The 15,468-nt window shown below is 54.7% G+C and overlaps 1 protein-coding gene across 1 annotated transcript; it reads right to left on the bottom strand.

Annotated features, from left to right (window-relative positions):
- Positions 1 to 10,289: 10,289 nt before the first annotated feature.
- On the bottom strand, positions 10,290 to 10,595 carry LOC136468934 (uncharacterized). The gene has a single exon (XM_066467327.1). The coding sequence runs from the start codon at positions 10,593 to 10,595 to the stop codon at positions 10,290 to 10,292; it is 306 nt and encodes a 101-aa protein (XP_066323424.1).
- Positions 10,596 to 15,468: the final 4,873 nt, after the last annotated feature.

The following is a 15,468-nucleotide window of genomic DNA, read 5'->3' as shown; positions in this document are numbered from 1 at the left end:
AGTATGTATGCTACTAAGTCTTGTTGCTCACGTTATCGGGTACAAGATGATGGTAGGGGCCCACAATACTGTTTATGTCAGACACATGTGGGAGGTTTTTACCGTATTCACCATGTATGGCAAATGACGACGTCCATAAAACTGTTGATGCCCAGAGGCATGTGGGGGGTCTTACCGTGTTTGCCTGGTATGGGGATTGATGGCGCCCATAACACCGTAGGGCAAAACATCGGCGCCCACAACACTGTTTAGGTTCTGACATGCCTGAAATATTGTAGGGCACCCTTCTGACATGTCCTATCGGTACTACAAGTGTACAGGATATGGTCCTTGGTATTGCGGTTGTCTTGAGCACCCTGCCTTACTTGCTCCATCCGTTTCCTTGGTCCTCACCGAGCAGGCATCCCCGATCGGTTGGTCCTAGTCGGCTCTAACTGTGCCAGTTGGAGAAGAGCTGTAAGCATAGGTTCGGTGCATCCTTGGTCAGAGAGGCGGGTTTGAGTCATAGGCAAGCGTCGTTCCTTCTCGGCCAGGCCTTCTGGTCAGAGAGGCCGGCTAGAGTCGGAAGCGAGCGCCGGAGTTAGAGGCGAGCCGGCCATGCCTTTCGGTCGGAGAGGTGGGCCAAAGTTGGAAGTGAGCGTCGGTCCTCTTCTTGGCTAGGCCTTCCAGTTGGACATCGCCCTTCTAGCCTGTTGTTGGGTTTTTGGGCTGGCCTAGGAGTTGCGCGTCGTTCACAACATCATCTGCTGGGCCAAGCTTTTGCTGGGAAGCAGGTCCATGAGGGACCCCGAGTTTATGAACCTAACAGGAGCCCCCGAGCTCCCAGGCGATTCGGGTAGAATCGTCTGGGGGTTTTTTGTCATAACAGTGGGTGTGCGCGAGCGCACCCGTGGGTGTAGCCCTCGAGCCCCTGGGTGATTCAGGTAGAATCATCTAGGGGGTTTTTTGTGCTGCTAGTAGGGGAATTTTTTGTTTCGACAGCGGGTGCGTGTGAGCACACCCATAGGTGTAGCCCCCGAGTGATTCGGGCAGAATCACCTAGGGGGCTTTGTCAGTGGGCGTGTGTGTGTACCTTGGTGAGCATAGCCTCCTCCTTCTAGTTTCTGACCCATCATTTCTAGGAGCGTGGTCCTAGGCATTTGGTCATGGCTCAGGGACTGGGCGGGACAGAGTCGTCAACTAGGGCATTAGGTGTGCCGAGGGATCAGTTGAGATGGACTCACGGATCTAGGTGTCGAGTGTAGCTGAGCGACAGCCGAGAGATCGGGCGAGATGGACTCACAGACCAGGCATCAGGCATAGCCAAGGGATCAGGCGAGATGGACTCATAGGCCCAGGCACTAGGTGTAGCTGAGGGACAGCCGAGGGATTGGGCGAGATAGAGTTGTGGACCCAAGCGTCGGGCGCAGCGAGGGATTGGGCAAGTCGGAGTCACGGATCTAGGTATCAGGCACAATGAGGGGTCGAGCGAGTTAGAGTCATGGATCCAGGCGCTGGGCGCAGCCGAGGTGTTTGGGTGTCTTGAGCCCCCGAGCCCCATTGGGCTCAGTAGTGGTCAGTTTGAGTTTTCGTGAATTACCTCATCCATGGTTTTCACAACCAGAGGGGCTGAGCTAACGTCGCTTGCCTCGATGGCTCGAGTGACGCGCTCGGTGAGCTCGCTAACGGGCATGTTCGAGTGAAATCTGGCTCCGTCATTCATGACGGGGTCGGCATAGCCTTCATGTGGCATTCCACTGCTTCTTAACCCGTGTCCTGGCAAATGCCTAGGTTGTTCTAGAGACCAACCCAGGTGGCCCACTGGCCTCCCCTTGATGGAGATTCTGTGGGCATGGCTCGAGGTTAGGATCGAACGAGAAGGTTGAGATAACCCTATCTGCTTTAGAGCAGACTGAGCGAGGGCCGCTAGGGCTCATCTGCGTTTTCTCCCCTAGCTCTGTTTGATGCGAGGTAGCCTTGAGCCCTTCGTGGGCTGGCCTTCAAACCCCGATCGGTCATCGCTCATGTTGAATGAGGCAACTGCCGCTTCGTGACGCAACACGGAGCATTGTGATGCATTTAACTGCATATGCGATGCTTCAGAGGTATGGGATGAATGAATGCGCACATGGATGAATGTGTGGATGTGTGTATGAATGTATGAATGATAGCAGATGAATGAATGATCATATAAAGAAATAGTGGAGGTTAGTAATGTTTCCTTGATGACTCAAGTGATGGGGTTTAAAGAGCTTTTATCGAATATGTCCGACCAGGATCCACGCTTGTCGTTCATGATGGAGTCAGCATGGCCCACATGGGGCGTCCCTCTGCTCCTTACCTATCTCTCGGCATTCGCCTGAGCCATTCGATCGACTCAGGAAGCCCGTTGGTCTCTCCTGGGCGGAGATCCCATCGTTGGGCCCTTCCAAGTCTTACCTGGGAAGGCGGAGGGCTGCCTGCGCGTAGTTGCACCTTTTTCTCATGCCCGGCGTGTGGTAGTGGTGGGCCAAACCTAGGCCATGTCATGTCTGACCAGGCACCGTCTCGTCAGGCAGGGTGCATCCCATCGGTCAGGGCGTGTCCCGTCGTATCCCATCCATATTGAATGGGGGAAGGGAGAGGCTTTTTTCACCCCAATCCCTCGTCTTTCCCCAACTATTGTGCCTTCTCCTTAAATAGGGGAAGGGAAAGGGCTTTCATCCCATTTCTTCACCTATTCCTCATCTGCTGCCTCTTCTCCTTCTTCCTTCTTGACAAGAGCGCTTGAGTGTTGCAGTGGTTCCTAGGAGAAAAAATGGGAGAGCGAGGGAGAGGAGAAAACTCACAGATCCATTCGCGAATCCAGAGCACAATGTCGAGCTAGTGGTCATCCATTGTGAGCGAGTCGGTGCTGGCCACCTTCACCGAGAAGGGGGTGATGCCGCCGAAGGAGGTGGCGCACTAGAGGGCTCCTGCGGGGGAGGATTTCCCATGACCTCGGGACGACGAGGTTGTCTCCTTCCTTGTCTTCCATGAGCATGGATTAGGATACCCCGCACACTAGTTCCTGCGTGGGCTCCTCAATGAGTGGGGCCTGGAGCTGTAGCACCTCAATTCGACTGGGGTACTACATATCGCCGGCTTTGTCACCATGTGCGAGGCCTTCCTCGAGATGGAGCCACACATGGACTTCTTTTAGCGGATCTTCTCTGGGTGAGCTTTATTAGAGGGGAAGCCACTCAGGATTGCGTCGGTGGGGGGCATCACGCTATAGAAGAAACCGAGCATGTCGGGCTCGTACCCCGCGTGCACCCCCTGTGATTCCAATCGGGGGTGGCACGGTGAATCGTTCTACATTAGGAACCCAGCAAAGGCACCATTCCTGCCTTTCACCAGTAGGAGGCCGGAGAGGCAGGAGAGCTAGTCGTGGGGCCCCGCTAGTCGGTAGAATAAGAAGCTAGAGATTATCGGGGTGGAGCTCTAGAAGCTAATGTGGTAACGCCTTGATGGGGTACGAGTGTTCCACACCTTTTTCCACCATTGGGTCACCCTACTGGTGGAAAGGATGCGGCCAATGTGGACGTACACCGGCCTAACAAACCCTGACCGTGCATCACCGGAGGAGCTACTGAACAATAAGGTCTAGAGTCGTCTCGACCGGGTGCGCAGCTGAGGGCCAAAGAGACCCTTGATGGAAAGCCTGAACCTCTTCACGCCACGAAGCTGTCCAAATTGGTATGCTCACCTCTCCTCAGTGTTCTTTTTCCCGTTTTGCTCTCCTATATCTTAACTTCGAGTCGTCCGTTTCGTAGGGACTCGGAGTTTACAAGTCCTAGATGCATCTTCCAAAGGGGCCAGAGGGCATGGCTTGGCAAGCCACCCTAAAGGAGGTAGCGATCGCGAAGAAGAAGAAGAGAGCTGAGAAGGCTCGGAGGAAGCATGGGAAGAAGATGGAGATCGCCCGACGTGTGCGGGCCAGGGGAAAAAAGAGCAACATCGAGTTGAAGCTCGAGTCGAAGGATCCCACGGAGATAGGTGACGACGTGATCTCCTTCGAGGACGAGAGGGGCCAGGAGGTCATCACGACCTCGATGGAGCGTCGTGAGCCTACGGCCGCATTCGTCGGCAGCGAGCAGGAGGTGGAGAGGTGCGGCAACGTTCCCATGCCGAGGAAGTGTGCCATGAGCTCAAACGTCGTTGGCGAATGGGAGGCGAAGCGGATGCGGTCACCGTGCCCTTCTGTGGCGTCATTGGTCTCATCCCCACCTACCCCGGGCACAGTGGGGTAGACCAGGCAGTCAGAGGATCGAGCTCACACCTGCGCATCATCGGGGCCGGCACTGGCGCGTGGCCCATAATGGGGGGAGCCCCACCACCTGCTCTAGTCGGTGTGCCTCGAGCCAGTGGTCGTGGCGATGCGTGGGTCGAGCGGGTGCCGACCAGGTCGACTCCCACCCTGGTCGAAGTGAGGGGGCATGGGTCATGGCCTATGAGCGACCCTCGCCTAGTGGGCCCATTGCCAATGGGTCGGGGCTTCAGAGCCCTACCGTTTACATCCCGGTATGCACTGTTTGATTTCATACTTTGAGTTTTTGGAGTGCGACTGACCTATACTTTTTCGAGAGTGGCTAGATGCTGCCGGGGTTGAGCATTGCCCCGCCTCCTGTGCGGGAGGAGTGGAGGCCCACCTTGCATTGCGTCGCAATGAGCGGCAGGGAGAGTAGGGTGGTGGCAGTGTGACCTTCCCTTCCGGGGGTGGCGCCCCCTAGGTCGGTCACCAGTACGGCGGCGATGGTGTTGGTGGTGATCCCGGTGGTGACGGCGGAGGCCACGTTAGAGGTGACCCTTGCGACCCCTAATACACCAGCTGCGCGTGGAAGATGGGAGGGAGACCGGGCTCCCTGCCTCACCCGGTGGAGGCCAACATGGCTCACCCTCCCAGTTAGAGCTAGAGGTGTTGGGGGGATGAGGGTAGGCCAGAGGCGGAACATCCACCGGTGGGCCACGAAATCGAGGTAGTGGAGGTCAGCTCCAATGGCGAAGCAGGTGACAGGGTGGAGCCATCAGCGCCGTCGTAGGAGCTGGTAGTGGTCCAATCATCACCTGGGCCTTCTAGCGTGCTAGGAGCGATCGACCTGGTGTAGCCCTATCCTAAGGACCCGAGGAAGGTTTGGTTCATCCTTCGGGATGAGCAGGAGGATCAGCTCTAGGGCGTGCTTGGGGGAGAGGACTTGCGATGGAGTCCGATCTCACCCAAACCAGGGTGAAGCTGGAGGATGCCCTAGAGTGGGTCAAGTCCGTTTAGCAAGTGGTCATGGTCAACCTGCCCTGTGTCATAGATGTGAGTTTTTTGCCTTCATCCTTGACTCCTTGGTCTTCTATCGGTTGCCACAGCAAGCTTGCTTTTTGTTTTGCAGGGTCTGGAGGAGATGTCGAGCCACAAGTCTTGTTTCCTTCGGATGGAGCATGCCTAGGAGGCTGAGATGTCATGGTGGGTCATCGAGCTCGAGTGTGAGCTAGAGTCCACCCACCGTGAGTCCCAAGATTGGGCGGCAGAGGTGGCAGAGCTACTCATGGCGAAGCGGGCGACCGTCGCAGAGCGGGGGCTTGAGGCAACAAAGGTTCACTAGGTGGAGTCTGAGGCGGCGCTGTAGAAGTCCCTAGTGGAGACCGAGGTGGTGCTCCAAAGTACCCTAAAGACCCTAGAGATGGAGCAAAAGGCCCTAGAGTTGGAGCAAAAAGCCCGGTCGGAGGTCGACCAGGAAGTGCTCGCACTCCGAGGCCGGGTGCTTGGGACTAAGGAGTTGAACGCCTAGTTGCGCGAGTAGGTGACTCAGCAGGAGGAGGGACTCTCCATCCTCAAGAACACCTGCCTTGGTATGTATCTGTTCTTCTTTTGATGTCTTGGTTTTTTCCTTTAGCCTGCTTCTAAGCTTGTCATCCTTCTTCCAGAGCTGGGCGGAAAGGTTGGGTCACTGGAGGAGGACCTAGAGACAGCCAGGGTGATAATTGGCTAGAATGCGGAGGCACTGGCCAAGTCCCTTGAAGAGCGACGTGCTCTTAAGGGGGAGCTTGACCAGCTTTGCAATGTCGCCTAGGTCGTCATCTCGGAGGTCTTTGGGTCGACGCTAAGCACCAGCACGCCCGCCGTCCGACTGGCAGAGGTCCCAAACGAAGTGTAGGCGCTCATCACTGATGGGATGTTCTACGGAACATCGGGGGTGCTGACATCAGTGGTGATGCACCACCCGACGCTGGACTTCACTGCCATCTATAGTGGGTACGTCGACGGCTGGAGCCCAGAGGCCATCCATGCGCTTGGGGAAAGCTTGCTGCCGCATGCACAATTGGTGGCCAAGCAAGTCTCCACACAGTGGGTGATGGATGCTCATCATGCGAACATGGCTGAAGGCGCGCACTAGGAGGACATCGCCGAGCCTACAGATGGTGTGGAGCCTGGCTCGAAACCGGACGTTGTCCCACTGGAGGACGAGCAGCCCCTACTTTCATCGGTCGTGGCGATAGCCGATGTCGCCGGGCAGCCATAATTAGCATGTAAAAGTAGAAACAAGTAATTTGTGTAAGGGATAAGTTCATGGGGGAGCCCCTGTGTGAACAGTTCATATTCATGAATACATCTATTTTCGTTTTGTGATGAATTACTTCGTTCGAGAAGCTTGTCCCGTCCGTTCCTTGTTTTTACCTTAGCATAGCTTTGTTTTTATTCTTTCTTTTTCGTACCTACCCATTCATCCTGTAGGCTACAACCTTAAGAGCCCAGGCATGGCCCGTGAGGCTCAGCTGCTCGTAACCGTAGGTAGAGGCGGGGTGCGATCGGTTGAAATGTTGAAGCAAAGTTACGTAAGATAATTAACGGAATGGACTACCCTTTTGTTCGGGTAAAAAATGTATTTACCATATGATAGTAAAAAAGAGGTGGTAACGCACCCTCATGGAGCCCCCAAGTGACCCTGGCTAAAAGTGTTTGGGCCAGGGTGCTTTGCAGGAGCGAATGTTGAATGAAGAAAAACGATAAAGACTGAATTTTAGGGGAAGAAACGACGTAACTGTTCGATGTTCTAAGTGTTGGTGAGAACATCGCTGTTGTCGACCTTCAGTCGGTTAGTGCCCAGTCAGATCACTTCGGTCACCGTATAGGGTCATTCCCATGGTGGAGAGAGTTTGTGCTTCTCCTTGGTCGATTGGGTCCTTCGAAGCATGAGGTCTCCGACCTCAAGGATTCTTCCTCTAATTTTCCTCTTGTGGTACCTGTGAAGAGTCTACTAGTAGCGAGCAGAGCGGATGACGGTCGTCTCGCGGGCCTCCTTGAGTAGGTCGACTGTGTCTTGTTAAGCCTCCGTGGCTCGATCACGGTCGAAGGCCTTCACTCTTGGGGCGGCGTGGTCGATGTCGAAGGGCAGCACTGCTTCAGCTCCATAGGCTAGGAAGAAGGGTGTGAACCCTATGGATCGGTTCGGGGTCATTCTCAAGCTCTAGAGGATCGCTGGGACCTCTACAACCCATCACCCAGTGTACTTATTGAGTCGGTCGAAGATGTGTGGCTTAAGTCCTTGGAGGACCATGCCATTAGCATGCTTGACCTGACCATTAGTACGTGGATGTCCGACCGAGGCTCAGTCGATCCTGATGCCATATCCATCACTAAACTCCAAGAACTTCTTCCCAGTGAAGTTAGTTCCGTGGTCAATGATGATACAGTTAGGAACGCCAAACCGGTAGATGATGTCGAGGAAGAATTTGCCTGCCTCTTCCGAGCGGATGTTGGTGATGGGCTTTGCCTCTATCCACTTGGTGAATTTGTCCACTGCTATGAGTAGATGAGTGAAGCCGCCCGGGCCCTTTTGAGGGGTCCTACCTTGTCAAGGCCCCAAATCACGAATGGCCAGGTGATGGGGATGGTTTGGAGCTCCTGTGCTGGTAAATGAGTTTGCCGAGCGTAGAACTAGCATCCCTCACACCTGCGGATGATCGCCTCTACATCTCGTAGTACGGTGGGCCAGTAAAAATCTTGGCGAAAGGCTTTTTTGACTAGCGACCTCGGGGCTATGTGATGTCCACAGATTCTAGCATGGACCTCGAGGAGGAGCTGTTTTCCTTGGTTGGTAGGGATGCACTTCATGAGTACCCCCCAATGGACTTTGCTTGTGGAGTTCATCACCGATGGTGATGAACGTCTTGGTGTGTCGAGTGATCCATCGAGCTTTAGTCCTTTTGGGTGGGAGAACCTCATCGAGGAGGTAGGTGAGTAGTGGTGCTCGCCAGTCGGTTTCATCGAGTGCCAACACGACGACATCAGCGGGCGACGTCGTCATGGAGGCACTAGGGTCGGAGCCCCGAGCGCCGGTTTAGCATTGGGGTCAGAGCCCTCAAGCGTCGAGTTGGTGTCACCGTGTCAGGGTGTGTCTAGATCGAACCTTCTAGGATGTGGACGGATGGCTCATGGAGGTTGTTGATGAAGACCCCGCTCGGAGACGAATCCCACCTGGCGGCCAATTTTGCAAGAAAATCGGTAGCATCGTTGTCCTTTCGGGGGACGTGATGCAGCTTGATCCCCTAGAATTTGTCCTCGAGCTTTCACACCTCTTGGCAGTATGCTGCCATGGGGGGCTTTTGTAGGAGGACTCCTTCATGACCTAGTCGATGACCAGCTCTGAGTCACCATGAACGTAGAGTCACGTAGCACCAAGCTCAATGGCGATGCATAGTCCGTTGATGAGGGCCTTGTATTCTACGGCGTTGTTTGAGGCCGAAAAATGGAGGCGGATGGCATAGTGGAGCCTACTCCTGTTTGGAGAGATCAGAACCACCCTAGCCCCTGAGCCAGGCACCATTACCTACCCGTCGAAGTACATGATCTAGTACTCATGGGTGACATCTGGGGTCGGTAGCTGGACCTCCATCCATTCGGTGACAAAATCCACGAGAGCCTAAGACTTAATAGCCGTATAGAGGATATACCTGATGTTGTGGCCCATGAGTTCAAGTGCCCACTTGGAGATCCGTCCCATGGCGTCGCGGTTGCAGACGATGTCTCCGAGCGGGTATGAAGTGATGACCATGACTTCATGTTCGGTGAAGTAGTGCAGGAGCTTTTGGGTAGCCATCAGCACAGCGCATAGGAGTTTTTGCACCTAGGGGTATCGGACCTTGGGGTCAGTGAGTACCTCTCCGACAAAGTATACGGGTTGTTGGACCTTAAGGTGGTGTCCCGGCTCCTCCCTTTCAATGACTAGGGCGGAGCTTACCACATGGTTGCTTGCCACGACATAGAGGAGGAGGGGTTCTCCCTGTTCAGGAGCAACGAGGATTGGGGCCGACGTCAGTAACTCTTTTAGGCTCTCCAAAGCCTGCTGTGCTTCCTCAGTCCTGACAAACATGTATGTCCTTTTGAGTAGCTTGTAGAGAGGCATCCCTCGCTCACCGAGCTAGGAGATGAACCGGCTCAGGGCGGCCAAACAGCCAGTGAGCCTTTGTATGCCCTTGACGTTGCGTATAGGGCCCATGTTGGAGATGGCTACGATTTTTTTGGGGTTGGCCTCGATACCGCATTCGGACATGATGTATCCAAGCAGCTTCTCCTTCGGAACCCTAAAAACACATTTTTTGGGATTTAATTTGATGTTGAACCTTCGGAGGTTCACGAATGTCACAGCCAAGTTTGCGATCAGGTCACAAGCTTGAGCCGTTTTGACCACCATGTCATCAACATAGACGGCGATTGTTGGTTTTGACCGCTCAGCTTGATCAGGCTGATCGAGTGGGTTAATTTGATCGGCGAAGCATTGCTGCATGCACCTTTGCTAGGTGGCGCCAATGTTCTTCAGACCGAAGGGCATGGTTACGTAATAGTACGAACCATACGGGATGATGAATGAGGTTGTGAGCTGATCAGTCTCTTTCATCGTGATCTGGTGATAGCCTGAGTAGGCATCCAAAAAGGAGAGGATCTCGCATCCTGAGGTGGAGTCGACTATCTAATCTATGCGCGGCAAAGGAAAGTGATCCTTTGGACACCCTTTATTGAGGCCAGTATAATCAATGCACATTCTCCATTTCCCAGTCTTCTTTTTAACAAGAACATGATTAGCAAGCCAGTTGGAGTGGAATACATCTCTGATGAATCTAGCTGCTAGGAGTTTGGTGACCTCCTCATTGTCAAAGCGGCACAGGCATTGCTTGGTGGGCTTTGAGCCAGGGATGAGGCACAGTGTGTGCTCGACGACGTCCCACGGTATTCCCGGCATGTCAGATGGTTTCCATGCGAAGACATCGTGATTGACGTGTAGAAAGTCAATGAGCTCGCATTCCTATTTGGTCGGGAGCTGGGTCCCGATCCGCACCATCTTGGTTGGATCAGTGGGGTCAATCCCCACCGTCTTAGTTTCCTCGAGTGGGTAGAAGGCCGTCGAGGGGGTTGGCTTGTTGTAGTCCGGGACTACTAGGGTCAACGACTCCCCGAGCCACGAGAGCTCGGATGAGTTGATGACAGCAGTGGCAAGCTCGAAATGCTCACGGTCGCACGTGAAGGCATGTGAGAAGGTGCTACCCATAGTGATGATGTCATTCGATCCTGGCATCTTCAGCTTTAGGTAGGTGTAGTTGGGGACCGCCATGAACTTAGCGTAGCATGGGTGCCCCCAAGATCACGTGGTAAGACCCCAGAAAGTCCACCACCTCGAAGGTGAGCACCTTCGAGCGGAAGTTGGCTCGATCACCAAACATGACGGGCAGGTCAATCTGCCTGAGTGGGTATGCCTGTGCTCCTAAGATTACGCCGTGGAAGGGAAAGCTCACCGGTCGGAGCTCCGATCGGGGGATGTGCATGGCGTCGAGGGTGTCGACGTAGAGGATGTTGAGGCCGCTACCTCCGTCCATCAGCGCCTTGGTGAGGTGCTTCTTGCAGATGATGGGGTCGACGACGAGTGGGTAGCGTCCCGGTCTGGCGACATGGGATGGATGGTCCCTCTGATCAAAAGTGATCGGAGATTCCGACCAGCGAAGGAAGGAGGGGACGACCGTTTCAGAGACGCACGCCTCTCGGCAGCGCACTTTGTGCTGGCACTTGGAGTAGACAGCATCAGTTCCCTTGAAGATCATGATGCGTTCCTTAGGGTCAGGGAAGCCGTCCCCATCCTTACCGCCGCACCTCCTTTCTTGGTTGCTGCCTCCTTACCTTTTCCTTCTTTCAGCCTGCTGGCCTATCGCAGTAAACGCTTGAGGAGCTCGCAGTCCCTATAGAGGTGCTTGATGGGGTAAGCATGGTTAGTGTAGGGGTTATCCATGAGCTTGTTGAAGTGGTCAGGCAGGCCCTGTTGGGGCTGCTTGCCCGCACGATCAGTTGTGGCGACCAACGTGGAGTTGGCTGGTCGACGTCGATCCTTCTTGTTCTTTTTGTCCCTCTATGTGGAGGGCCCCTTGTCTTGGTCTTCACGCTTGGCCTTGCCTTTGTCCTGACCTCCGTTGAAGATCGCTCCGACCACCTCCTCGCTAGAGGCATGGTTTGTGGTGACGTCGAGCAGGTCGTGGGTGGTACAGGGCTTTAGGCAACCAAGCTTATGGACCAGGGACTCACAGGTTGTCTCAAAGAGGAATGCACTGATGACATCCGCATCGATGACATCAGGTAGGGAGTTGCACCGCTTTGAAAACCTACGGATGTAATCCCATAGGGACTCGCTGGGCTCCTACTGACAACTCTTGAGGTCCTAGGAGTTCCTAGGGCGAACATTTGTCCCCTAGGAATTTCCGACAAAGACCCTCCTGAGGTCTGCCCAGTCACGGATGCTGTCGTGCGGGAGGAATTTAAGCCATGCTCGAACATGTTCCTCCATATAGATGGGGAGGTACTAAATGATAAAGTGATCATCATCCACTTCCCCGGCTCGATAGGCGAGCCGGAAGTCTTCGAGCCATATACCGGGAGTTGTCTTCTCGGTATATTTGGCAATGTTGGTCGGTGGTCGGAAGCGTTGTGGGAACGGCACTCTTTAGATGTGCTGACCAAAGGCCCATGGTCCTAGGTCATCCGGGCTGGGACTCTGATTGTTGGGTTGGTGGCCACGCCTGAGGTGTGTTTCACCGGTCCCCTCGATGGTCCAGCTAGAGCCCGTGTCGTCTGCTCTCACTATCGTCCGATGGATGTCATCATCATGCTGGGCCCGATGTCGGTTGCGGATGACGCTGTGAGCATCTTGATTTGGCCTGAGGCGTTCGTGAATAGGCGGTCGGTGTGGAGCAGGTGCCGGGTTAGGCTATGGCGTAGCTGCGCCCTTATGTTCTGTGCCCGGCGGCTATAGAGGTGAGCGGATGGAGCGATGCATCTGGTGCGTCCCCGCTCCCCTGGTGGGGAGAGAGGCCATGAGTCGGTGGCATGATGCGAAGCTTTCCGCCTGTTGAATGGCGACGGTCTCCAGTAGTGCCCGGAGGTTCCGGTGGATCACCTATTCCTAGAAGTTGTCCGACTCAGGAAGGCCACGCAGAAGCATCGCTGGGGCAGCGGTGTTCTGGCTAGCCCGAGCGAACTATGGGGGATCGTTCTCCCCGTCCATAATGTTATGCTAGACCTGGTGGGCGTGACCTCAGGCGTCACTCGCTGGGTTACGCGCACGGGGCGCATCATGGTGCGCCGAGTGCACCGGCGTAGGTGGCGGTTGGTTTTGCCGCCTTTGTCGTAGCTCCTCGCCGTGTGCCTGGGCACACGCAAGGGCATCCGCATGAGGGTCTAGAGGGGTGTGGGTCTATAGAGACTCCACCACCACCGACGCCTGTCCCGGAGCATCTGTCATAGCGCACTCGTGGGACAAACGGTGGCTAGGTGCCACGATGTCACCGATGCTGGAGCCATCGCTCTCAACATCATCATCTAGGAGGTCGTGAAAAGAGGCAGGAGCGTAGCTCGCCATCCCCACAAATTCAGATATGAGAGGGGGCGGTGCTAGCATCCTTCGGAGCCCCCGACCGTACACGTCTACGGGAGACGCAAGGCCATAGGGGAATTAGTCGCATGGTGGTCGTGGCAGGGACAACGGGGTCCCTCTTGAGAATCGGTGAAAGACAGTAAATAGCGAGTAAATAACAAAGCGTATGTTACTCACAGTTGGGTTTGAGCCCTGTGTAGGCTTGGAGTGAAGCACAGGCGCCTCATCGTTGAAGTCACCGGGAGTCCCAGAGCCGATGGAGGACGTGCCTCCTCCAACAGGCGCCAGAACGAGTGTCTCCTCGCGGAGGTGTAGTACACCAAGCCGGTCGGCGATGAAGTCCAGGCTTCCGAAGAGGAAGGCCTAGGATGGCTCAAAGATGGGTGGAACCCACATCCCAACAGGTGGGAGTGCGAGAAACTCCAGTGAGCCTAAGTGAGTCATATTGCTTAAGCCTGCCATGGCGAAGATGGTGGAAAAGTGGGCCATCCGATGACCAAAAGCGTGAACATACGGCGTCTTCCCCACGGACGGTGCCAGCTGTCGGTGCAGAAAGTGACCTACAAGTAAATATTTGTAGTTTTATCGTACGTTGTGATTGGATGTGGCCTAGCACTTAATGACATATGGTTTATACTGGTTTAGGCAACGTGCCCTACGTCCAGTTTGAGTTAGTCGGTGACTTTATTCCTGAGCCCAGGTGCTCAAAGTTTGTTGTGGGGTTACAAACGGAAGGGAAAAAGATGAGGGTGCAAGAGGCCCGGTCGGACTCTAGACTGAAGGACTGAGAGTGATGGGACCTTCTACGTGCGCTAAGTATTCAAGCGTGTGCTTTGTGTAGCTTTATAATGTCTAAAGCTAGCAGGGGGTGAATCGATCGTTGGTTGTTCGAATCGTTCGAGTCCTATTGGAGTTGTCGTCTATGTATCTATGAGATTGATTGTCTTTCTCGTTGGGAGAGAGCGCATCCCCTTTTATAGATGAAGGGAACAACCTTACAAGCGAGAGAGAGAGAGATAGTATGTATGCTACTAAGTCTTGTTACCCACGCTGTCGGGTACGAGATGATGGTAGACGCCTACAATACTATTTATGTCAGACGCATGTGGGAGGTTTTTACCACATTCACCATGTATGGCAAATGACGACGCCCATAACACTGTTGATGCCTAGAGGCATATGGGGGGGTCTTACCGTGTTTGCCTGGTATAGGGATTGATGGCGCCCATAACACTGTAGGGCAAAACATCGGCGCCCACAACAATGCTTAGGTTCTGACATGCCTAGAAGGTTGCAGGGCACCCTTCTAACATGTCCTGTCAGTATTGCAGGTGTACAGGGTACGGTCCTTGGTATTGCGGTTGTCTTAAACACCCTGCCGTACTTGCTCCATCCATTTCCTAGGTCCTCACCGAGCGAGCGTCCCCGATCGGTTGGTCCTAGTTGGGTCCGACTGTGCCAGTTGGAGAAGAGCTATAAGCAGAGGTTCGGTGCGTCCCCGATCAGAGAGGCGGGTTGGAGTCATAGGCGAGCGTCGTTCCTTCTCGGCTAGGCCTTCCGGTCGGAGAGGTGGGCCGGAGTCAAAAGCGAGCGTCAGAGTCAGAGGTGAGCCGGCCAGGCCTTTCGGTCGGAGAGGTGGGCCGGAGTCAGAAGTGAGCGTCGGTCCTCTTCTTGGCTAGGCCTTCCGGTCGGAGATTGCCCTTCTGGCCCGTCGTTAGGTTTTTGGGCCAGCCCAGGAGTTGCGCTTCGTTCGCAACGTCGTCTGCTGGGCCGAGCTTTTGCTGGGAAGCAGGTCCATGAGGGACCTCAGGTTTATGAACCCAACAAATAGTGTCGCGTACTTGGGCCATGTTGTTGCAGCCATGCCTATGCCATCATGGGGCCATGGCTTCGCCGTCGATGCCCTCGCGCAAGGGTACGTCACTAGATGCTGCTGCGGCCATGCCTGTGTCGTCAAGGAGCTCATCATTGTTGAGATGTCAGCGAGGAGGATGACAGTTGGTGTGGGTCCAGCTTATTGTAGGAGATGCAACTCCCCTCTTATTTGATGGGAGATGAGGGACATACGGGTGATCACTAGAAATAAGGAGAGCTAGGGAACTGCTGTAGTAAGGAAAAACACTCATCTCCCCCAATATGACTATTTTTTGGGGATGAGGGATGATATTGGGGACTGCTAGAGATGCTCTAAGATCTTGGATCTACTGTGCTCCTGCCTCCTCTATGTGGTTGGCGTTGTACACGTACAACCACGCGGCGCTGCCTAGCTGCACACCAGCAGCGCAGGCGTAGCCGCACCGAGGGGCACAACCGTAGAGAGGGGTAGGCCAGGGGAGACACTATGACCCCTCTCGAACTCTCTCATCTAGGTACAATTGAGAAAGGCGAAAGCAAGCATGTCAGTCTCCACCAAGGGGGCCGGCGGTCTTCCTCGCCTCAGATGGCCCTTGGGGGCTTTACGAGATGGTGGAGACCGCTGGTCTCTTGCCAGTCGGTGGTGGAGGTCCTAGTAGATCTAGGCGTAGGATTTCGACGATGGCGTTGAGGCGATGGTGGCAGCATCAAGGAA

This window comes from Miscanthus floridulus, chromosome 8, assembly GCF_019320115.1.
Source record: "Miscanthus floridulus cultivar M001 chromosome 8, ASM1932011v1, whole genome shotgun sequence".
In the NCBI taxonomy this organism is placed as follows: Eukaryota; Viridiplantae; Streptophyta; class Magnoliopsida; order Poales; family Poaceae; genus Miscanthus; species Miscanthus floridulus.
Note: the sequence above shows the minus strand (reverse complement) of the source record. Positions and strands in the feature narration are given on the sequence as shown.

Coding starts and splice junctions, on each gene's coding strand:
- LOC136468934 (XM_066467327.1), bottom strand. CDS start 10,595: ATGGCGGTCCCCAACTACACCTACCTAAAGCTGAAGATGCCAGGATCG.